General features: G+C 62.7%; 8 protein-coding genes across 8 annotated transcripts; 2 read left to right on the top strand and 6 right to left on the bottom strand.

Annotated features, from left to right (window-relative positions):
• Positions 1-628: 628 nt before the first annotated feature.
• On the bottom strand, positions 629-2,891 carry F751_6563 (hypothetical protein; the record flags this gene model as incomplete). Its single annotated transcript, XM_011403791.1, has 4 exons — positions 629-809; positions 1,197-1,318; positions 2,239-2,334; positions 2,466-2,891. 4 exons carry the CDS (start codon positions 2,889-2,891, stop codon positions 629-631), a joined length of 825 nt encoding a protein of 274 aa, XP_011402093.1.
• A 1,184-nt stretch (positions 2,892-4,075) lies between these two features.
• Positions 4,076-5,181, bottom strand: F751_6562 (hypothetical protein; the record flags this gene model as incomplete). Its single annotated transcript, XM_011403790.1, has 4 exons — positions 4,076-4,300; positions 4,453-4,560; positions 4,690-4,762; positions 4,922-5,181. The coding sequence occupies 4 exons, from the start codon at positions 5,179-5,181 to the stop codon at positions 4,076-4,078; spliced, it is 666 nt and encodes a 221-aa protein (XP_011402092.1).
• Positions 5,182-5,649: 468 nt separating this feature from the next.
• Positions 5,650-9,646, bottom strand: F751_6561 (LIM domain and RING finger protein; the record flags this gene model as incomplete). The annotated part of the gene is made up of 9 exons (XM_011403789.1): positions 5,650-6,165; positions 6,311-6,934; positions 7,147-7,223; positions 7,584-7,629; positions 8,104-8,193; positions 8,359-8,438; positions 8,653-8,996; positions 9,180-9,310; positions 9,425-9,646. The coding sequence occupies 9 exons, from the start codon at positions 9,644-9,646 to the stop codon at positions 5,650-5,652; spliced, it is 2,130 nt and encodes a 709-aa protein (XP_011402091.1).
• Positions 9,647-9,968: 322 nt separating this feature from the next.
• Positions 9,969-10,563, bottom strand: F751_6560 (hypothetical protein; the record flags this gene model as incomplete). The annotated part of the gene is made up of 4 exons (XM_011403788.1): positions 9,969-9,981; positions 10,119-10,195; positions 10,330-10,421; positions 10,515-10,563. The coding sequence occupies 4 exons, from the start codon at positions 10,561-10,563 to the stop codon at positions 9,969-9,971; spliced, it is 231 nt and encodes a 76-aa protein (XP_011402090.1).
• Positions 10,564-11,318: 755 nt separating this feature from the next.
• F751_6559 (ADP-ribosylation factor 1) lies at positions 11,319-12,351 on the top strand (the record flags this gene model as incomplete). The annotated part of the gene is made up of 5 exons (XM_011403787.1): positions 11,319-11,321; positions 11,413-11,509; positions 11,591-11,629; positions 11,750-11,855; positions 12,054-12,351. 5 exons carry the CDS (start codon positions 11,319-11,321, stop codon positions 12,349-12,351), a joined length of 543 nt encoding a protein of 180 aa, XP_011402089.1.
• Positions 12,174-12,581, bottom strand: F751_6558 (hypothetical protein; the record flags this gene model as incomplete). Its single annotated transcript, XM_011403786.1, has 1 exon — positions 12,174-12,581. The coding sequence occupies one exon, from the start codon at positions 12,579-12,581 to the stop codon at positions 12,174-12,176; it is 408 nt and encodes a 135-aa protein (XP_011402088.1).
• A 134-nt stretch (positions 12,582-12,715) lies between these two features.
• Positions 12,716-13,897, top strand: F751_6557 (hypothetical protein; the record flags this gene model as incomplete). Its single annotated transcript, XM_011403785.1, has 5 exons — positions 12,716-12,760; positions 12,887-13,093; positions 13,239-13,345; positions 13,470-13,509; positions 13,661-13,897. 5 exons carry the CDS (start codon positions 12,716-12,718, stop codon positions 13,895-13,897), a joined length of 636 nt encoding a protein of 211 aa, XP_011402087.1.
• A 577-nt stretch (positions 13,898-14,474) lies between these two features.
• Positions 14,475-21,921, bottom strand: F751_6556 (Glycine-tRNA ligase 2, chloroplastic/mitochondrial; the record flags this gene model as incomplete). The annotated part of the gene is made up of 24 exons (XM_011403784.1): positions 14,475-14,967; positions 15,216-15,431; positions 15,600-15,741; positions 15,876-15,962; positions 16,111-16,223; positions 16,419-16,634; positions 16,786-16,897; positions 17,086-17,203; positions 17,359-17,562; positions 17,763-17,806; positions 17,950-18,019; positions 18,146-18,296; positions 18,418-18,613; positions 18,798-18,861; positions 18,988-19,086; positions 19,235-19,315; positions 19,407-19,496; positions 19,676-19,750; positions 19,871-19,918; positions 20,049-20,111; positions 20,283-20,369; positions 20,551-20,700; positions 20,815-21,062; positions 21,864-21,921. The coding sequence occupies 24 exons, from the start codon at positions 21,919-21,921 to the stop codon at positions 14,475-14,477; spliced, it is 3,225 nt and encodes a 1,074-aa protein (XP_011402086.1).
• Between the last annotated feature and the right edge of the window lie 227 nt (positions 21,922-22,148).

The following is a 22,148-nucleotide window of genomic DNA, read 5'->3' as shown; positions in this document are numbered from 1 at the left end:
GTCAGTGGCTGTTTCCCCGTTTGCTCTGCTAGGGCGGACAGACGTGCTTCCTGCTGCTCTCTCCTCACCGCGAGGTACTGCAATCAGAGGATGAAGTGTTTGCTCGTGTAGCCGTCACACAAGATGACGTACGGCGTGGACCTCGGTTCCGATCATGGCTGCGCACCTCTTCCTTGTCCTCTGCACGCAGCTCGATTCGTGTAGGCTCGCGCTGTAGCATGTCCCCGCAGGAGGCCACCTGTCTGATGAAGCACACCTAAGACTCGCATGCGGATGTGTGAACGAGGCAGGAAACTTGCTCACGGGAGGGAGGTAAATCCACCGGATGCCCTCCTCTCGTGTCGGACCCCGCGTAGTGTCACAGGAAAAGGCGAATCATCAGGTTAACCTTTGCCGATGTGTGTCGTCACTTGCCATGATGAATACTTTATGTAATTATATTGTTTGCAGCTGCAAATACATTCTTGCTTTACAAAATCTTAAACCACACAGATGGGAAGTTGACAATGAATACAAAGGGGTTCCACGAATCGGCTCAGGCCACGAGGGGTCCAGATTGAGAGGGGTGTGTCTTCAGGTGTGGTCACAGGAGGGAAGGAATAGGGTCGCTCAAAGCATATAGGTCAGTTCACTGCTTGTTGCTCGCGCCCTGGCCAGTCCCCGTCCAGTCGTCCAGCTCAGACGCCCTCTCGCGGGCCGCATCAACGCCCTTGGCGTTGGTCTTGCTGTCACCTTTCTCCCTCTTCTCGGTGCCAGTGCCCTTGACATCGTCCCACTTCTCACCACCCCGGGCACCACCCTTCTCCGCCCTGGAGCGAGGGCCTTCATCCTTGCCGCCCTTCTGCAAATTGGTCAAAGATATACAGTCCCCATGAGCGAATGCAAAGGTCGTTCATTCTGTATCTCATCAAGAAACGCCTCCCCTTCCTATTCTTGCACAGGTGTTTGTACCATGCATTCCAAACTCCACATAGAGCCCCAAACCACTCACGTGCTCATCAGAAGTCACATCCCCTCCCAGTCCAGAGCGGTTGGAGATCTCCTCGGGGGTCCCTTGAAGTTGCTGAACCACACTCTTGGCTCCACTTCAGGGTTGGATGGACACTCTGTTGGTGAGGGTTGCTTGCATGCGACAGCATAGTCTCTCGGGGGACGACACATATCTTGGGCCCTCCCTCTCGATCCCTAGCACTCACCCCTTGATAGCATCCTCGCCCTGGTTTACGACATCGTCGAATGCCTTGCTGGCCTGGCTCTTCACATCTTCCGCGGCCTGCCCGGCCTTCTTCTGGGCGTCCTTGGCGGCGTCCCCGATACCCTGTCGTGCGGACAAAGTGAATGGCGAGAGATGTCGACGGACCGAACGATGCACATCACGACCGTGAGGACATCCGACGGAGAGAACACACAGTACACGTCCATTTCCAACTCGCACACTGGACATCCTATCGTACCTGGCCGGCATTGGGCCTGTGGAATCGCCGTGCGGCAGGGATGCGAGGTGCCGGTCCAGCCCGGAAGGTGGGGCGCACCCCGGCGGTCGACATGGTCATTGCGAACGTCATTGCAACGAGATGAGAGAATTCGAAGTTAAAGAAGACGTGTTGGTAGTGGTCTGGGGTCGCTCATGTACCGATACAGGACTGGTCCCAAACGGAAGCGTGATCCCACCCAGCTACCGGGCATGGGCAGGTGAGATGGTGCGTCGCTTCCTCCGCCTCGTTTCGAAATTTCCGCACCCAAAGACGCCATCTTTCGGGATAAGATGTGCATCACATAATGAGATGCATGGTACTGGGTGCTTTCGAAGACCCAGGTCGTAAACAGTGCAGGAATCGCAATCGCTCATGCGGCGCAGGTCGAGAGTCGGTTCCGGTCCGTGTGTAGAGGAGGGGGGCTGGGTAAATCTTCCACCAAGCCAAAGCAGGGGTGCGGTCACCGCGTCTGACTCGCTTCAAGCACGTCTCTCAGCGTTCCAATCAAGCAAAAGTGTCATCGAGCATCGTTCATGCAATGTGCACCCATGAGAGCCATCGTAGCCAGTCCAGTTGTCGTTGCGTCAGCTGAACGTCAGCCCATGGCATGGCTCACGTCCGGGGGAGGCAGTATCGGGAACTCGCTGCCGCTGGGGGGCGGCTGCACGGCGACGACGGGGGGCAGTCGCTGCGGTGACCCCGGGGCCCCACTGCGGCGTTGCTGGCCCTTCTTTCTTGGAGGCGCTGCCTGCGTCCAGTGCACGGGATCCGCCACATGCCCCTTCTTCTGCGGTCGCTGCCACGCCTGGTCGCTGTCTTGCTCACGCTGGGTCCGCCTCTGCGCAATTGCCCCGGCCACCTGAGGGAGGCACGAGAAGGGGGCGGGTTGAGGAACAGGATACCTGACTCCATGTGATGTGGTCAGGGAACTGTGCCTCGAAAACCCACCCTCTGCGCCATGCTTTCCCTTCCACCCCCCCTCACGCTCACCGTGGGGGCGGCGGTGGCGGAGATGAGGGCCACCGCGGTGGCCAGGAGGCCCACCCCGGCCGTCCTGGCCAGCAGACTCAGCGCCCGCCTGGCCCCGCCACTGCTCGTGCTGCCTCGCGACCGCGTCGAGCCCCCTGCCGGCGACGTCGGAACTGGATCGGAAGGCTCAGAGGTCGCGGGCAGCTGCAGCGCCCGCGCCACGCCGCTCCTCGCCGTGGAGTATCCTGGTGGATGGGACGGGTGTGACGCGCCGGTCGCCGTGGCCGGCGGCGGGAACGCCCCGCCCTCCTCCGGGCCTGGCACCGGGGCGGGCGCGTCGGACCCCGTGATGCGCGGCAGGCGGGCGCCGCGCGCGACCTCGCCCGCGGCCTCGGCCTCCCTGTGCAGCGCCACCTCGGCCAGGCCCTGCTCAGCCCTGTCCAGCATGTCGCGGATGCGCAGTACCCCGCCGTGCGCGGCCGCGTCGGCGCGTGGGCTGCCACCCCCTCGCAGGAGCTGGGCGCCCGCTGGGGGCGGGGCGGCGAGGCCGGCAGCCACGGCCGCCCGCCGCCGATGTCGCTGGGGCGCAGGGGGAGGCGCGCGGGCTCGGCGCCCCGCAGCCGCTGCGGGGAGCGCTCCCGGGCGACCGGGGAGCGCACGCGTTTGGCGGGAACGGCAGCGCCGGCGACGGGCGCGTCGAAGGACGGCGCGCGCTCGGCCCAGGGCGGCCCCGCAGGCCCTCCGCCGGCCGCGCCGCGCGCCGCGCCCAGCCGCTCGCCCAGGGCCTGGCGCGCGGGGGCGCGGGCCTCGGTCCCCGGCGCGGCACGGGGGCCCTCTCGCGCTTCGTCCCCGGCGGGCCCGGCGCGGCAGGGCAGGCTGGGGCCCAGCGCCGCGTCCCGCGCTTTCCTCGCCGCCACCAGCCGCCGCGCCTCGTCGTCCAGCCGGGCCTGGCGGTCGTCCTCGCTCTCCTCCAGCGCCAGACGCGGCACCGAGACGGAGGGCTGGGGGCCGCCGGCCGCGCCGCGCCCCTCGCCGTGCCGGCGGCTGACGGGCCCCGGCACCAAGCTGGCGGGGGTGGATGCGCTGGACGTGACTGGGCGAGACTGAAAGCGAGGGAAGGGAGGTGGGTAGCGGGAAGGGAGGTGAAGTGGGGGAGGGGAGGTGAAGTGGGGGATGGAGTCGGGGTCGTGAACGTTGATGCTGCGGTGGTACGTCGTGGAAAGTCTGAGCTCAGGGGCTGTGCAAGACCATGGTATCCCCAGACCACCCTTCATCACTCCACGAATGGCAGCAACGCACCCGGTACGGGGAGGGCGGCCCCCCGAGCTCCGAGCTGGACACATTTCCATGGAGGCTGCTGGTCCCGGGTGAGGAGGCCAGGAACCCGTGCGGCGGCCGGCGCAGCGGCTGCGAGCCAGGGCTGGCCAGTCCCTGTGCGTTACTGGACCTGCCACTGCGAGGGAGTCACATGGGATGTGGTGGGGGGGGTAGGTGCACGGCATGGACCCTTCTCATGAGACAATCTGATTTGCACTCTGCAATACCACGAGGCCACTCCCCAAGCTCGCTCCGCTCAGCGACCCCCCGGGCGTGTGCGTCTGCATCAGCTGCATTCCTATCACAGCAGCAAATCAAACGCGCCACGCAACCCCTGTGCACCTGGTCTTTCCTGGGGAGAGCATGGCGGTCAATGACCGCCTCTCCCTGGCAGGGCTCCTCGCCCCCGACACAGGAGACACCAGCCCTGCAGGCGACGCCGCCTGCTTGTGCACTGGCGCAGCCGAAGCCGGCCCGCCCTCGGGCTCGCCGGCCTCCTCCGCCATGCAGGCGAAGGCCAGCACCTCTCGCACGACATCCTGCAGGGGGCCACAGGCATGCATGCGCAGGGGTTCCGAGGACAGCAGTGCAGACCACAGGGCAGCGCACGGACCGGGTCAGGGGCTCTGCCGACGCAAGTGCCCTGTCCTGCACTGGACCTTGGGTACGGCTGAAACTCCATGACAACCACCTCCCCTACACCCCTGCATGCCTTTCCAAAGACGACAAAGGGCCCTTGCTGCTGGACCACCTCCTCCAGCTCCTTCCGGACCCCATCCAGTTGCGCAAGGATGACAGCCTGGGTTTGAGGTTTGAGCATGCATGGTGAGGGCGGGAGGTGATGGTCCGGTACGCCCCCTGACCATCATGAGCAGGCGAGCTGGCATGGCCCTGAGGCCCCTGTCACCAGCATGCCGCCAGCACCCACCCGGTTCTCCTCGTCAGAGGCTGTCATGAACCTGAACTCCCGGAGCTTGTCCTCCAGGAACTCCAGGTGCTCTCTGCAGACAAATTCAGAGGGAGACGATTAATAAAGTATGTGCCATACCAAGGCCCGCCGAGTGCCACGGTGTCTGCCGACAATGGCGAATGCAGCCTCTGCTTCCCCTTCCACTCCCAAATCAAGTCCATGAATTGTCACCTTGGCAGCCCCAACTCACGTGATGGCCAGCAGTGCCTTCCTCTCCCTGTCTGCGGCACGGAAGTCCCAGTCGAGCGTAGTGCTCAGGGGGTGGGTGTCCTGGATGGCCTGCCGCAGGGCGCTCTCCAGCGCGCAGGTGCGCTCCAGGGCGTTGATGACGCCCAGGGCATCCAGCTGCACGTCGTCCTCGTGGTAGAAGGGGTTGACGGACTGGCTGGGCCAGCTGTCCTCCTGCGGCAAGCTGTCCTCGGCCAGAGGTCCGGAGTGCTGTCGACTCATGATGTCGCTAGTGTGCTCCAAAGATGAGAGAATGCTGCCAGATGCTGCCCTGGGCGCGCGGCATTACTCGCGGATCGTGGGCACGGGCTGCCTCGCGAACGGGTGCCTTGACAGCCCAAGCTCCCGCATGAATGTGTGCGCGATGACCTCGCGAGAAAACTCTGCCGGTTCTTAGGATAACAATGAGTGCCAGTTGGTTGCCTTTCCACGAGCTGGTCCTGCTTCTGCAGAGCAAGTGCAGTCTCCGTAAAGCGATCTGGCGCGCTGGATCGTGGATGACACCCCAACGGCACGCTACCAACAACTCAGCGACCTGGAAATCCTAGACCCTCCTGCGCATTCCTTGCTTCTTCAACAACCAAGAGCTGTCAAGGGACGCCCTCACCATGCCATTGGGACAGCGAGGGCGTAGCAGAGTCAGGCCAGCGCAGGACGACTTTAATGAGAGGCGCCATGGCCCAACACCCCTCACTTGCCCCAAGCATCCTGCATGACGCGCTCCTCGTGCGCCAGCTTCCCTGCAGCTGCCCACTGGCCCCGCAGGTTGGGGCTGGGCCCGGCCCAGGCACTGGGCTTGGCACGCTCCGCAACCTCCGACACCTGCCTCTGGAAGGCCCCCAGGGGCAGCGCCTTCTTCCCCTTCTTGCCCTGCCCCGCCGACGGGCCTTGTGAAGCAGGGGTGTCTGGCTCGGGTGGACCCCGCGACGCCGGCCTGGCCCTGGGTTGCGCTGCGGGGAGGGCGGGAAACGCGGAGCCGTCGACTTGCGTGTCGGGACTCGACCGCGCCGCCGCTGGCTGCGGGCCGCTGGGGCCGGCTCGCTCGCTGGGCGCCGGCGCCTTCTTCTTGCTCGGGACCGCTGCGCCCTTGTCCTCCGCTCTCTTCAGAACTGGCGCCTCGTCCAGGTCCAGGCCCGGGGTCGGCAGGCCGCCCCGTGACGCCTCCATCGCCGCCACCTCCGGCGGGACCCACCCAGAGCGGGCAGCCTTCGGTGTGGGTTGGGAGGCGGTTGAGGAGCGGGAATCCCGCCGGTCCTCGTCAAAACCCAGCGGGGCTAGAGCCACCCCTCCCCGCGCTGCAGACCACAGCCCCAGCACACCCTCTCCAGCCCGCCACCTCGACCCTGCGCACCCGCTTGCCCTTGACCCGCGGCGCGGCCTGCACCAGCTCCTGGGCCTTGGCCGGGTTGGGGCAGGTGGCGGCCAGGTCCGGGATCAAGTCCGCCAGGCCCAGCGCGACCACCGCCGCCGCGTACTCGGGGCTCGTCAGCTCGCCGCGCACCCAGGCGGAGGACTCGCGGCGGAAGGCGAGGAACTCCTCGGCGCTCAGCGACGCCCTGACCCGCTCGACCAGCGTGCGGTTAGCCTCGCGCAGCGAGCGCGCGGCCTCGGGGCTCGGCGGTGGCAAGGACCCCGTCCTCCTCGAGGCGGACGCCTCGTCGGTCTGGCCGCTGTGCGCCGCAGCGTCGTCGGCCCGCTTCTTTGCGGGCGAGCTACGCCGCCCTGTTTGCGCAGCCGCACTGCTCGGCATCTCCGCCGGCCCCGCCGCAGTGCTGGGCCCCGCCGCAGTGCTGGGCCCCGCTGCAGTGCTGGGCCCCGCCGCAGCGCCTGGAAGCCTTGCCACCACCCTGGCCGCCGCGTCGACATCTTCAGGCACCCTCACCTCCTGGGCGCTCGGGGGCCGGGGCAGGCGCGAGGTGCGCAGGCTGGCCAGCAGCGCAGCGTCCTGCTCCTCGCGAGAAAGCGCGACCCAGCCCTCCTCCGGGCCCAGCGCCGCGCCGCGGCGCGAGGGCCCCGGCTCGTCCCCGTCGCTGGCGGGGAGAGGGGGCATGGCGCCGCATGCCTTCCCCCGCCGCGGGTGGGGGGGCTGGGCTCCGCCCCGCCGCCGCCGGTGACCCCGCGCCGCGCCGTTGCCGCCGGGCCGCCAGACGGCTGCAGGGAGGGAAAGGACTCGGAGGGCCTGATGACGCGGATGCCGGGCCCGAGCGCCTCCGCCATGCTCTTCTGCTGCGCCTTGAGGCGACGCTTGGCGGCCTTGCTCGTGCCTGGGCAGGGAGGGCGAGAAGGAGGGAATGGGGTAGGCTGCTGGGCGAGGAGAGTGAAGGTGAGAGCCAGGTGGCAGGGATGGAGCGGGTCCGGGAATGCCGCAAGATCCGACGCAGCCAAGCCTGCTGCTGTACCCAGAGCGCCCGCATCACAGCATGTGCTTGTCTGTGCAGAGGCTCTGGCGGCCAGAGGCATCGCCTTCGGACCCTATCTCCTGGCCAGGCCAGTCCCCATCCCCTCGCTCAGCCACCCCCAACACTCACCTGGCAGGGAGGGGAAATCGGACATGTGCAGACTGGCCCCGCCCGCGGCGCCCCCCACCGCGCCAGCCCAGCGTCCCGAGCTGGCCCCGTGCTGACTCAGCACGCTCCCGGGTCCCACACTGGGAAAGTCCTCCTCGTTGTTCTGGAAGCCCGGGACGCCAGAGGAAGACGGCGCAGCGGCGGCGGCGTCCGCCCGCGAGGGCCCCGGCCTCCCGCCCAGGCCCATGCTGGCCTCCATGGCGGCAGCCAGCTGGGCGGCCTCCACGGGGTCCTGGGCGCCGCCCCGGCGCGCAAAGCGCGAGGGCACGCCGCCCGCCCCGCCGCCGATGACCACCCCCCTGCGGGGCGGGGGCGAGCGCGGGGCCGGCCTGCTGGCCCCGCTGCTGGCTGTCCCGCTGGTACTGCTTGGTGAGAATTTTGGAGGGGAAGGTCGAGTGACAATGGGTTTTGCGGAGTGACTCACATGCTGCAATGAACTATTGGTGACAGCATGACTTTAGCCAAGGAGCCTGGAACACGCTGCCAGCCAGGCGGGGGGGGCCATCCACCCATCTCTCTCCCCTGCAATCCCAGCACAGGTGGCCCAACAAACAGCAGCCCAAGAGCACCTCCTCACCGAGAAGCTGACGGGGACGACCATGGCCGCCCGCCGCTCCGCCTTGCCCAGCATCTCCCCATGCTCTTTCACGGTATGCTGCCGCAGCTCCTGTACGGAAGAAAGCGGGGATTTAAGCGAGCAAGTGGCATTGCATGGCAGGGTCCATGGGACGCGGGAGCAGGGCTGCACGTCCTTCTCCCTCACCATCAATGACATGGAGGCAATGGGGACAGATTTGGGAAGCCCACCCTCTGTACACGGCCCACTGCTGACCTGGACGCTGGCGAAGACGACAAACTTCTTCTCGAGGCAGCTGGGGTGCTGGCAGGGGAAGTGCTGCTGGGAGAAGTGGTCTGAGGGGTACGGGGAGAAGAGCGTGGTGGGGGGATCGGCCAGGGAGTGTCCAAGTGAATATGGCAGGCTCGATGCCCAGCACCAAGCCAATTGCACAATCTTTGTTCCAAGGAGGCCTCACTTCCCTTCCTTCCCATGCGATCCTGCATTCCTCCACCTCGGCAGGGCGCCGGCCCCAGCGGCCCCTCCTCCCCAAACCCCATATGCTCTCACTTTCCAGGTCCGGGTAGTCGCGGTAGTAGACGTGCTTGCTGGGGTCCACCCGCTTGCACAGGAAGCACTGCTCATGCTGCGTGTGCATGTGGGTGTACAGCTCTGTGTCGCCGTAGAAGCGGCGCCGGCAGAAGTGGCACTCCGGGTGGCCCTTGAAGCCGGCCTCGGCGAGGGGGCCCTCCCGATCGCCCTGGCGCAGGTGGCGCTCCAGGTCCGGCCCAGAGTAGAGTAACTGCTCGGCGGTGAATACCTTGCGCCCCTGGAGGCACTGCCCGCAGAAGTGCTGGTCCAGAGCCTCCTTCACACCCTCACGCAGGGCATGGAGGGTGCGGAATACAATGGGCCTGTGTGGGGGGAGGGGACGGAGGGCGGTCTGGGGTTGGAGTAGGTGATACCTGCGGTCGCCTTCATTGTCGTGTGGTAAAATCTGGAGTGAGAGATTGCCAAAGTGGAGCCGCCGGTGGTAACCATCCACCCAGTCACGTACGGCCCAAAGCCTCCACGCCCGCCCCAAAACATCCCGCAACCTCTTCTGGGCGTCCAGGAGCGCGGGGTGGGAGAAGGTGCACAGCCCCGCCATGGTCTTGAAGTGGGCTTGCTCATCAAAGTAGGCCTGGGCCTGGGCCAGCAGGAAGGCCTTGCCCTGCTCCACCCTCTCCTGATCACGAATGAGGAGGGGGGGGGGAGGGAGATGGAATCGCATTTGGACTCTAAACTGGAGTGGATACTCCTATCCACTCAGGCCCGGACTCCAGCTTTCCCTGCGCCTCACCGGCAGCTCCTCCCACTCGTCGGCCGACAGGGTGCCCGTGTAACTGCCCATGGCGCGGGTGACGAACACGGCATGGCACGGCTGCTGACACAGCACACATCGGCTGTCCTTCATGATGGTGCGCAGGCGCAGGACGCACTTGGAGCAGGCGTCCTGGTGCCCACATGGCCCATATGCCGTGTACACCAGCGGCTCCGCGCACACGATGCACAGGTCCTCCATGCCTGTACCTCAGCGCATTGCTCGGGCGCAGAGACTCTGCACTCATCACGGTCAGGCGCAGGGTCGGAGTTTTATGCTAGACGTCGCCAGCTGCGCGCTGGGCAGAATCGGGAGCACTTTGCGCCCAAGAGGCACAGTGTCTTTCCGGCCTCTGTAAATCTCTCACACTCCCTTACCCAGAGAATTGTTACAGCCATGTACACCTCTCGATGAGGGCCACTAGCATCAGCTGCTCGTGTGAGAGGCCATCTGAGTGTCTTGCCACCCTTCCAGAGCAGAGCTTTCTGTATGTGTACTCTGGAAGTCAGCAGCGCTGCAGCTCTCACATGGTGTACCTGTAGGAATTGCGTGTAGACAATGAGAGATGCAGCCATTTTGCTCAACTCGTATCATAACCCAAGTGCCCACTCTACGTTTGGCAATGCGCCTTGTTCTGGGCTAAGTGATATACGCCACCCTGCACCCCCCTCACCCATTGTTGTCCTCTTCGAGGATGGGCTTGAAGGGCCTCTGCCACTTCTTGCCCGGGGTTGGTGCTGTCTCCAGTGCCTGTGCAGGAAAAGCGTGTCAGTAAGCTAAGTGAGAGCAGCTTATTGCTTGCACAACCTTTCGATTACCATAACCAGCAGATGGTGCTTGTGAGGACGGCATGCCCATTGAGACCACCCCACTGCACCACCCACCTCCAGGGCTTCAACCTTCTCGGCAGGGCTGAAGTCGTAGTACTCGTACTTGATGGTGCCGCCAGGGAGGTGTGCGCGGCGAGCGTCCCGTGCTGCAAGAAAGCAAGAGGGAGGAGCTGCACGCTGGGCATCAGAAATATGGCTGCACATGGATGAGCTCCCACCATGATCACCCTCACACTCACTGAAGTACTTGATGTCGTAGACACGGTTTGTCTCAGCGGCAGGCACCATAGCCCTGACTCCTTGGCTCCTGTTATAGACCGTCGGCACATAGGGGGGGTAAGCTCAGGACATGCTGAAAGGCCGTGGCAAATCCTCACACCAGAGACAAATACCCTCCACTGCAGCCACACCCTCAAGGCGCACCCTGGTGCGCGCTCGCGGTACTCCCCGGCGCGTGGCAGATGAGAAGCGTACTCCGGAGAGGACAGCGGACCCGTGACCTGGCCAAGGGTGAGTATTTCTTGTGAGTATATGGAGAAGAGCAGCACCGCGTGTCTCCCTCTCCGCACTACCGCCCTGAACAGGATGTGCTCACCGCCCATGGTGCCTTGACTCCTTCAAGGAGACTCTTGGCCCGCGCCAAGAGCCCTGGGGCACTCTTCGACATGACTGGGAGGCGAGGGCCTCACCAGGAGTTGGGCCTCGCACGAAACTGAGCCACACCCAGCAGCGCCTAAACCCTGCGCCGAGGTATACTATGCGATGAACAAGAGACTAAGATGGATGAGGCAGACTAGTCTGGCGCCCCGGAGATCGCACAGCCATGCACTTTAGCGAGTCCGTGGGTCCTTTCTTAGGCACCCCGCGCGCGGAGTGGGTACCCTGATGAATTCTGGTTCCCCTAGTTACTTGTTGCACAATACATCTTACTGCACGCAACATCGATTGTCCAGGCTTCGAGAACCTCTAATACACTTGGCGAATGCTTGGCATCCTCACTTAGATCCAGCGATTGCGGGGCTCTAGACCAGGACACAGCGCCCATGGTGAGGGAACGACCTCTGTATGCAGATCTCGACGCGACGTAAGCCAGCACGCGTCGGGCAGCTGAGCACACTTACGGCAATCAATCCACAGGGGCTCTGGCTATCTAGGCTCCTCTCGCTCTTTGGAGATACAGAGGCACGGATTCTGGTGCTGGGCCTCGACAATGCCGGAAAGACTACAATTCTATGTGAGTGTTTCGCAAGGGCTCCCAAAGGTGGTGCGACCGTTTCCCGACCATCACTCAATCTTCACCTTCATCCATTTGCAGACCGTCTCCATGTGGGCGAGGTGGTGCAGACCATTCCAAGTGAGGTGGTTGGGGTGTTCATGGGGGGAGCAAGCATCCAGGTCTCGTCCCTGCACAGGGCGCCACTTGCTTGGTGCCCATCACTCCCACCCGCCATCACCCTGCATTCCCAACCAACAGCCATTGGCTTCAATGTCGAGACGGTGACCTACAAGAATATCAAGTTCCAAGTGTGGGACCTGGGCGGCCAGACCAGCATTCGCCCCTACTGGCGGTGCTACTACCCGTGAGTTGGAACAGAGCTGTGCTCTTCACTTCTTGCTTCTGTAGGTTGACTGTGGTTCCTGCACACGTGACCTCAAGTTTGCGCCCTGGTCACCATCGCGGTAGGCTGTGATTGGCATGATGTTTTGCCCTGGTCCACATGATCATGTCCCTCCCGGAAGCAGACTTAGTACTCTGCCACCAACCCCTCTTCTGAAAGGAATACGCAAGCCATCATATATGTGGTAGACTCCTGTGATGCGGACCGGCTGCCCACAAGTCGCGAGGAGTTCCAGGCCATTCTGGCCGAGGAGGAGCTCAAGTCTGCCGCCATTCTGATCTATGCCAACAAGCAGGACCTCCCGGGGGCCTTGAGCCAGGCGGAGGTCGCGGAGGGCCTGGGGCTGAGCAGCATCAAGACGCGGGCATGGTCCATCTTCAAGACCTCTGCCATCAAGGGTGAGGGCCTGTTCGAGGGGCTGGACTGGCTCTCAATGACCCTCAAGTCAAAGAAGTGAGCGGCAGCTGCGTTGCCATCTCTGCCCATAGGCCTTGCCATTGAGCACCCGCTGAGGCACACCAGTTTAAAGCATTGCTTGACCCTGTGTCGGGAAATTACAATCGTCATGCTGTGATATCCTGTAGCACACCGACCTCCTGTGCTGGGAAGCTGGTTTGTACGTGAGCGTGGGGAAGTCAACCCGCGGGCGATTGTCCGAGGCGCGTTCAGAGAGGCAGATCTGCTCATACTGACTCGGGCGCCCCATACTTACCACCCATCTGCCCAAAACCCGCGGTCAACGCATTAACCCATCATTACAACAGCAGATTGCTCCCCTCTCCGTGGCCCCGCCGTGCTCGAGTCCTCCAGTACCTGTCGCCATGCGGCCGACCTCCTGGCTCCTCAGCTCCGTGCACCTCCTGCAGGTGCGCATGGTGATGATGCGATGGAACTAAACGGCCCATAATGTCACTGACAAGGCTGATCCAGTCCGATGTCGGCCCTGCTCTGAAGCATCCGCTCACCATGGGGCGTTACGACCCCGTGCGCAGGTGGGCCTTGCCGCCTTCGTCCTGATCGCCACGGCGGTCCACCTCCAGGGCATTACCTGGGAGAGCGTGGACTCTGACCTCATTAACACGGTACAGAATGCGCAGTGCTTGCTAGGCAAGGACGCCAACTCCTCCACCCTCTGCACCTACACCTACATCGTCGCGGGCGCCTCCATGGGCGCCAGCATCCTCCTGAGCATCCTCTTGGTGAGCTGGGCTTGCATTAAGGGTATGCGTCAGTCTTTGAGATGGCTTAGCAGGTACTTTTCGACCGGACCCTTGGTTAACCTGTCGCCCTGCCACTGACCCCGCCCCTTGCAACGCCCAAACCCCTCTCCTCCACCTCCTCCAGTGCATCACCTGCGACTGCTGTGGCCGCGGCTGCGCCGGCCTGCTGGACGCCATCCTGGGCGGGGTGGGTGCTGCCTGGTGGGCGATCGCCGCCGCCGTGCTGACCAGGTGCATGGTGGACGAGGGAGTGTTTGCAAATGGGCGAACCAGGCATGGAATCATGTGGGGTCAGGGGGCTCCGTGCCATCTGCCTACCTCATTCTCCGCTCATCAACCCTTTCCTGCCCCACAGGTATGGAGTCCCTGCCAACCAGGACGGCTGGCCACAAGAGGTGGGTTCAGATGGCGGAATTGTCACCTGAAGAGCGGAGGGGTGTGCGTGGTGGCTGCCTGGCTGCCCTTAATGCTAATGATGGCGTCCTTGTTGCCGCCGTGTTGCCTCACCCTGCCCCCTTGCCCACCCATTTCCCAACCACATGACAGAACTGGCGCATCGCCGTCTTTGTTTCCTCCTGGGTCATGGCCGGCCTCTTTGGCCTGGGCGTCCTGCTGTCCATCTTCAAGTGCTGCGGGCCACGTGAGGAGAAGGTGGAGGGCGCCGGCCGCTCCTTCAAGCGCATGAAGGAGGAGGAGGCGGCACGCACGGCCCAGCTGGCGGCCCAGAGGTCCCGCTATGGCCAGTTCCAGACCAACCCCCGTCCCTACAGCTCCGCCGTGTGAGGCACCCTTGCGCCCCTGTGTGAGGTAGCCTGGTCGAACATTCATGGACCAGGCAGGCGTCGACCGTGTTGACCCCCCTCGATTACTATTTTGGAGACGTGCCTTGACCCTTTTGGTGAGGCCGTGGATTGAGGGCGATTCCGTCCTCGACCCCAGGCCCAACCCACACCACACCCTTCCAATTTAATTGACACATACGCTTCACGCTGCTGTATCTCGCTGCTTGAGCTGCAGAGCTCGTCATGTAATACGCCTCTGACCTGTGCTGCAAGATGGACAGAGCTGCCTTGGTAAGTGGTTGATTTGAGGGCCAGGGGCCGAGAGCATGGCATGAGCACTATGCCAGGCAAAACTTCGAGGACCCCACTCACAAGCCTGCTCTGAGGACACAGTATGTCGATCAGGCCAGCAGCTCAGCATCTCTGTAAGGGGTCTAATAACTGCTTCATGAAGCATGCGGAGCTTGCCAAACCGTACAAGTACTCTCCCCACACCTCAACAATCCCTGGCCACTTCCTGAAACCTGTACAACACCTCTTCTACAAGAAAGTCCCTTACACACACGGAGATGACATCCTCACCCGAGGAGGCCCTGGACCTCCTGGACGGAGAGGAAAGGGCCGGGCAGCTGCGCGACTCGGCGCAGCAGTGCGAGGCGGTTGCCCCTGACCCCCTCGTCCTCGGTCATGACAAACACCCCGTCCAGGAAGGCGTTCAGGGGCCCCACCAGGGGCGCGCAAGCCTCCACAAACCCCGCCAGGCTGGCATCGGGAGCCACGCCCTCTTCCGCGGCCTGCAGGGCGCCGTGCAGCGCGCCCTCCTCGGCCTGCTGGAAGAGGTCCGGCCTGACCTCCGCCGGCCCCGCCGCGGCCTGGCTGCGCACCAAGCGGGCGGCGCGCGTCGTGGCGCCCAGGACCCGGCCCAGCGCGCCGTCGGGGCCGGCGGCCAGCCCCGCCGCCAGCTCCCGCGCAGTGGCGGCGGCGAGGACCGGGTCGTGTGCGCGCGCGCCCAGCGCCGCCCTCACCGCCTCGGGCTGCAGGCCCTCGTCCAGCAGCAGCTGCTCCAGTCGCCTGATCGAGAGTTTGTGGGGTTTTGGTGGGAGGTGGAGGGGTCGAAGAACGTGTGGAATGTAACCACCTCATGACCCTAGGGACGGCTGGCCCAACTGGTCCTGATTCTCCAGGGGCCGTGAGCTGTACCCCCACCCTCAGGTGGGCAGCCCATGCATCGAACCGTCCGCCCCGGATCCTCTCAATCGCCCTGCCCATCGGCACCGCTCGAGTCCCCACCCATTCCCCCTCCCTGCGCCGCTTCCCACCTGGTGATGAAGTCGAGCACGCCGGCCCTGACCTCAGGCGTGACGGGCACGGGAAGCTGCGCGGAAGCCAGCGCCACCAGGGCAGGCAGGTCCATGTGCACCCCCTGCTGCAGCAGGATGCCGAGCAGGCCCACCGCCGCCCTCCGCAGCGCATAGGGGTCGGAGTTGCCCGTGGGGGCGCACCCCGCGGCAAACAGCCCCACGATTGCGTCCAGTCTGCGCAACAGGCGATGGAGGGGGAGGAGTTGGACGGGTGGAGGGCACAACAAGGCTCATTGATGCGGCGCTGAAGAACAATTGAGCCAATCCGTTGTGAACCCAGGGTCGATCCTGCACCTCCCACCTCCCTCTCCACACCAGGCCCCTAAAACCTCGGCTGCGCACTTGTCGGCAAGGGACACCAGGACCCCGGCGGGCGTGGAGGGCAGGGCGTCGCCAGAGAACCGCGGCAGGATGCCCTCGTACATGGCGGTGGCCACTGCAGAGCTCCGCCCCTCCACCTCGGCGTAGTGCCGGCCCATCACCCCTGCACATGCGGCGCGGGAGGCATGAGCTCACGCAGGCAGGGCAAGGGCAATGTGTGTGAAGGCATGGCAGCGAGAATGCCGAGGGCTCCCACAGACACATGCGGCGAAGGATCCTTTTGTCAGCCGCACCCACCTGCCAGGGCGGTCATCTCGGTGACCATGGACGTGCCCAGGTCGGCATTGTAGAGGGAGGCAGCCTCACCCGCCACAGCCTCCGTGTCTGTAGCAGCATCGCATGTCGTAGAGTTAGGGGGACACCTGTCTTTCCACATCAAGATGTGCAGATATATGCCGAACATGGTTCTGCAAGCTTTGAAATCGAGACTGCCAACTCCAGCCTCGTGAGCAATGTCCAACAGCCCCTGTACCTTTGTCAAAGCCACAGGCCAGGGTCAGCGGCTCAACCAAGCTGAAGACACGCTTGCAGCGGTCCAGCAGGGAGCCGAGGTCCTGCTGGAAGGTCATGCTTTCTAGTTTTTCCCTGCGATGCAAATCGCATGGAAGGGAGTCGGTTGATATGCCTCGCTCCAGCAAAAAGAAAACGCAGTCGGTTGCTGTGCGCTCCATTGCAAGACTGGACGTCGACATGGGTCCCGGTGACGATCATCAGGATGCCTGCCAGCATACGCTTATGGTCCACCAGCCCGTGGCATCCCCATGAACCAACCCTACTCACCGGTGCTGTTCCAGCGACTTCTTGGTGTCCGCCTCGTAGAAAAAGCGAGCATCCTCAAACCTGGCCCGCAGCACTGCCTCGTTGCCGGCCCTCACGAGGTCCACATTCACCGCGCCATTGGCGACGGTGATGAAGTGCGGCAGCAGCCCGTTTGTCTGGGGGTCGACGACGGGGAAGTAACGCTGGTGCTTGCGCATCACCATCACCAACACCTCCCTGGCGGGAGGCAAGGGGATTACTGGGAGTGAGGGCTGTTTCCATGCCTGCGGTTGCTCAGCACTTGCTGATGATGCTTTGTCATGCCTCCGCCTACATATGGGACCTTTTGGCATTTCCCCCCAGCAACATGACGAAATCGCCCACTCACTGCGGCAGCCCCAGGAACTCGGGGTCAAAAGATCCCAGGATGACAGTGGGGCTCTCCACCAGATCGGCAACCTCCTCCAGCAGGTCATGTGTCGTGGCCTCAGGGATCGAACCTGCCCAGAGTGAGTGGTGAGGGGTCAAGAGACACAGGAAGAAAGCTGGTAGGTAGCTGTCACAGCTAAACTCAAGCAGTATACTGCAATATCCTCTGGCAGGACGCGCTCCTGACGCATCCTGTCCCCAGACATTGGCAATTCATGTGGATCTTCCCCTGCCCCCATCCGCTCCCCAAGCATCGCACCGTTGATGCTCGCTGCCGCACTCTGGCAAGCCTCCCAGATGCTGGCCCTTCGCTCCGCCACATCCACCAGGATGCCGGCATCCAGGAGGACAGCGCCATGCTCGGAAGCAGATGCCAACTGTGGCATAAGAGGGAGGGTTGGGCAGGAGGGCCATGGACGCAGCTCCTCGGCATCATGCAACGCTGCAAGTCTTTGGGATCCAGCCCAGACCACATCCTCTTGACGCCTCGCAATGACACTGGCCATGCGCATTTTGCCAAACAGCAGTGTACCTTGACTGGAGAGGCCTCACTGCGCAGAAGGCGAGTCTGGTCACCGCTTTCCACGCCGGCAAAGGAAAGCGGGACCACCGTCCCGGCATGCATGGACAGCAGCCACCGCACGGGTCTGGAGAAGGAAGGCACGCCCGGGAGCCAGCGCATGCTCTTCTGGAAGGAGAGACCACTGAGAAGGTCAGGCAGCCGCTGCGCCAGCGCCTGTGTTAAGGAGGCGAGGGGGAGCAGGCAGTGGTTTGTTTGGCTGGTACGAGGATGCTCAGGAAGATGCAAACGCTGGAGGACATCAATGAATTGTAGCGTTGCCTTTATCAGCATCACCTGCACTAGCCATCCGAACAAAAATCCGTCAACAGCACCTGCCATGCAGCAGCTTGGGAATGCTCGAGCGCACACCACACATAGTCAGCCCCATTGGCATCAGCCTCCAGCACGGTGTCCTTCACTGCATGGAGGTGTTTGGATCGAAAGCATTTGAGAACAGAGTGCCGCAGAGTCTGGGCAAGGATCGAGCAAAGAAGCTCGAGACAAAAGTGCCTTTTCAAGATTGAATAAGTTTCTTACCAGCATAACTCCGCACTATCTCACCTTCTATCCTGTTCTTTCGACAGAAACCAAGCAGGGCGGGGGTGGGGCTTCCATCCGGTGCAAAGGCGACCTGTACAGGGCACATTGCGACGAACAAACTACTTTATGCCAGGAGCCATGCAGGTATGCCCTGGTCTCATCTCATCTTTGGTTGCCTGTATAGGCACAAACTCTTGCCACAAAAGTGAGCTCCCACCTTTGCTGGGGGCCCTCGGATCCGCTCAGAAGCTGCACTCTGCTGGGGAGCCAGGTCGGCGATGTTCACCACCAGGCGCCTGGGAGTGCCCGCGACAGTGACAGCACCGTGGCTCAGGCGGCAGGCCTTCAGCAGCTGTGGGATGCCTTGCCTGTGGGTTTGGGAGGCGGAGTATATGTGGACTATGTTTGGCACATGCTGCCATATGAGCCACACGACTCGAGAATCCCCACACCGTCCACCCGTATCCCCCCCCTTCCTTGAAGCTGCACCTGAGCTGAGTCAGCGCATGCTGCAGGTCGGCGGGGGGCAACTCCTCGCACCCAATCTCCAGCAGGAAGGGGGCTGGGCCCGTGGGCGGGCTGTGTGCGGGGGGTTGACCCAGGTCGACGACCGTACTGGCCTTGCAGTCGAGGAGCGCATTGCCAAGGGGGTGTCCCTGCTCCTCCCTCCGCTCCGACCAAAGCTCTGCGATACAAGCATGATGAGCAAGGGTAAGGCGTGCAGGATGGGCCTTGCAGTGGCGGGAGCGATGGCCAGATAGGATAGCCTTGCCCAGCGTTGGTTCGCCGCCACGCGAAAGTAATCGGGAACAGATTTAGCAGACAGCGGGCACCAGCACTCTGCCCTCCCACACTACCAACTTGAGCACCTGTTGTCTGCCGCGCCAGGCTCCTCAGCGCGGCAAAGCTGTTGGCTCTCTCGGTGACGCCCACCTTTTGACATGGGCAAGGTGCTTGCAACAATGAGTCAATATCCCACGCTTGGCCAGGCCGCAATCTTGACATGCACATTGCCAGCCCATCAATCAAACCTCAAGCATGACAGTGGTTGTGGCTCACCGCTCCACGGGCGTCCAGGACGTTGAAGGTATGTGAGAGCTTCAGAAGGCAATCATAGGCAGGGATGGGGAGGCGAAGGGCCAGCATCCTCTTAGCTTCCTGCGCGGAGCAGGGTTTGCAGAGTGCGCTGATGCAGAATGCACAGGGTGTGTCTGCCCCTTTTGACTTCAGTGTCTCCCTCTCTGGAGAGGTTCGTTTGGTAATCTTTGCCAGTAAGAGTCCACCACCCCATCTGAGGGTCCCTCACCTCCTCGTACAGTCTGAATCGGGTCTGGTGGTCGCTGATGCTGGCCTCCTCCAGATTGTACTTGCTCATCTCCCACTCATTCTGCAGGAGGCCGTCGGCATGAGATGGGGTCGCTCAGCATGGCATTCCTTGGTCAGCCTCCATAGTACGGTGTGTTTTTGTCTCTCTGCACCCACCCCCCCTTCCTGCAGCTTGCCTGCAGGAACATCTCGCCGTAGGTGAGATGCTGGGAGTACTGGATGTCCTTAAAGTGCTTCACACCCTGTGAGTAGGTGTGGCGGAAGGCGGAGGAGATTACCATGCAGAGCCTCGCAGCTCAAAGAAGAGCAATGGTCATGCAAAATTCCAGCAGGTCCATAGCAGCATGCCTACAGACCCGACTGCTGGGAACTCTTGGTTCGGTCTGCAATGCTCCCCTCCTCAAAGGGTCCCACACTGTACCTGGATGGCCATGATGATGCGTTCCAGGCCATAAGTGATCTCCACAGACGGCACCTCCAGGACCTTCCCTCCGGCCTGGCGGGTGGAAGAATCCTCACCAGTCAGCTATACACAAGCAAACAAGCGCGCGCCATGGTATCCAATGCGCCACCCTGCGAATGGCCATGAGAACACCGTACACGCCCAGTCTCGCACCTGTTGAAAGTATGTAAACTGGGTGACCTCCATCCCATTGAGCCAGACCTGCGCATTGGAGGGAGGGAGTGGCTCTCTGGAAGCATCTCCCTGTCTGCATTCATGCATCTCCAAATCTCCGCCAGGCAATTGGAGGCACAGAAGTGGAACATGCCCCCTCCCCCTCCGGATGACTGACCTCCCAGCCGAGGCCCCAAGCTCCCAAAACCGGCGACTCCCAGTTGTCTTCCACGAAGCGAACCTGCAGGGGGAAGGGGTCACAGGGTGTGAGGGTCCCAAGAAGGCACCCATGATCCTCCCTCAGAGCACTGCATGGAAACAAGGCCAGAGGACGACCACTTCAGCCATGCACATGACTCTGCGCCAAGATCAAAGATCTCCAACTCCCATGCCGTCGAACCGCCGGCCTCACGTCGTGCTGCTGTGTGTCGACTCCCAGCGCTCGGAGGCTGGCCAGGTACAGGTCCTGAGCATTGCCAGGGTCTGGCTTCAGGATCACCTGTATCGGGGAGCAGATGGTCGAGGTGGGGGAGCAGATGGGCGAGGTTTGAGGAGCAGGTGTGAGGGCATCAAGCATCAGCATCACATCCACCGTCATCTTCCCCACTCTGCACACCCCTCAGTCCCATCAGGCAATGCGCCGTGTCCGTTTGCCACCCCAGCATCCCTGGGCCCCTGACCTGGAACTGCGTGTGCCGCTGCACTCGGTTTGGATTCAGGCCATATCTAGAGTCGTCTGGGCGGATGGAGGGCTCCACGTAAGCCACGCTCCAGGGCTCCGGACCCAGTACTCTGAGGAAGGTGGAGGGATTCATGGTCCCTGCCCCCACCTGCGCCTCGGGGGATGAAGGGCTCGCATTGTCGCGGTCGGCTGTGGTACCACCAGTGAGTGGGGAGAAAGTCCCCCTGGCAGGACATCAGAGCACACCAACCCCATATCGCACCTCTGTGTTGTGGGGGAGCCACATGGCGCACCCCTCATCGGCCCAGAAGGACTGCAGCCGCGTCACGGCGTCCTGGAAGGTGATGGAGGCGGCCTCGCTGTCCTCTGTGGGGGGTGCTGCCGCCCCCTCGGCCACCGTGCCCGAAGGCCTCGGCGCCAGCTCCAGGGATCTGGAGCTGGACCAGCATCGCAGCGATGCATTGCTGCTGCAACGTCGCGCGCCATTGCTGTACAGGCTCGCCGAGTTCCCTAGGGATGTCCCGCGAGGGTGCAGGGTTCCGATAACGGGGCCATGCAGTCGCAGGATCCCCCGGCACACCCTCTGCATCGCCGATGTGATAAATCAACAATAATTGAAATCAATGTAGAGAGCTCTGCACGAGCTCATGGCTGTACACCTGTGTCGAGGCATGGGACCTTGTGCGTCGATGTTTGGATCATGCATTGCCCATCGCGCCCGCGTTTCCATGCGGGAGATCTGGAGTCTGATGGATGAATCTGCAAGTCTTGTGTCGGTCCGTCATTTTCTATACACCAAACTTGCATCATGTGGCTGCTGAGCCACTGAGTGTCCAACAAGATCAGTTTTAGGGACCACCATGGGCATTGATGACAGAGCAGCCTCTCACAACGTTGCACCCTAGGTGTCCCCTCGTCTTTCAGCCAGGAGTGGCTTGCCTCTGGGATTGCTCTGGCACTTGCTGCATGACACCATCTCAGGATTTCCACCCGTTATTTGCTTGGGTAAGCACATAGGTAGCCAGCTCACGGATGTCCTCTTCCGGCAATCGGGCTCCAAATGTGCATTGCCTCTGCCAGAGAGAGGATGGAACGAAGACTCAGGTGGCCTGAACCTCTTGAGGAGTAATCCATACTGGTATGAGTCATACGCTTCACGAGGCAATAATAAAATGCTCTCACCTGGGGTGTGCATTCCTTTCCAAATCCTGCGGCGCCGAGTATGGTGAGGGTCAGTCGCCAAGCATGAGGCAAGCTCCACCCGTGGCCCTTCCACGACAACATCTCTCAGCAAGTAGCGCTACCACCCACCTGGCATGGCGCCCTTGCCGCGGCTGATGAGGTTGTACATACCGTCGTCTGACAGCATGCCATTGCGCTGCAGGTCGGGCAAGCTGAGGGTAGCTCCCCCTCTGTTGATTATGTTGCCACCTCCGGGGTGACACCCAGCGCATGACATCCCAAAGACTTGACCGACGTTTTCGAGAGCCGGAGCCGCCGCAGGAAGAGCCATTATCGCCACAGCTGTGAGGACGAGGTAGTTTGAGGGTGAGAGATTGCAAAAGGGGTTCATGGTTGGCCTCCATCAAGAGGTTG

Source organism: Auxenochlorella protothecoides, assembly GCF_000733215.1.
Source record: "Auxenochlorella protothecoides strain 0710 unplaced genomic scaffold scaffold90, whole genome shotgun sequence".
In the NCBI taxonomy this organism is placed as follows: Eukaryota; Viridiplantae; Chlorophyta; class Trebouxiophyceae; order Chlorellales; family Chlorellaceae; genus Auxenochlorella; species Auxenochlorella protothecoides.
This window is presented reverse-complemented; position numbering and strand designations above follow the sequence as displayed.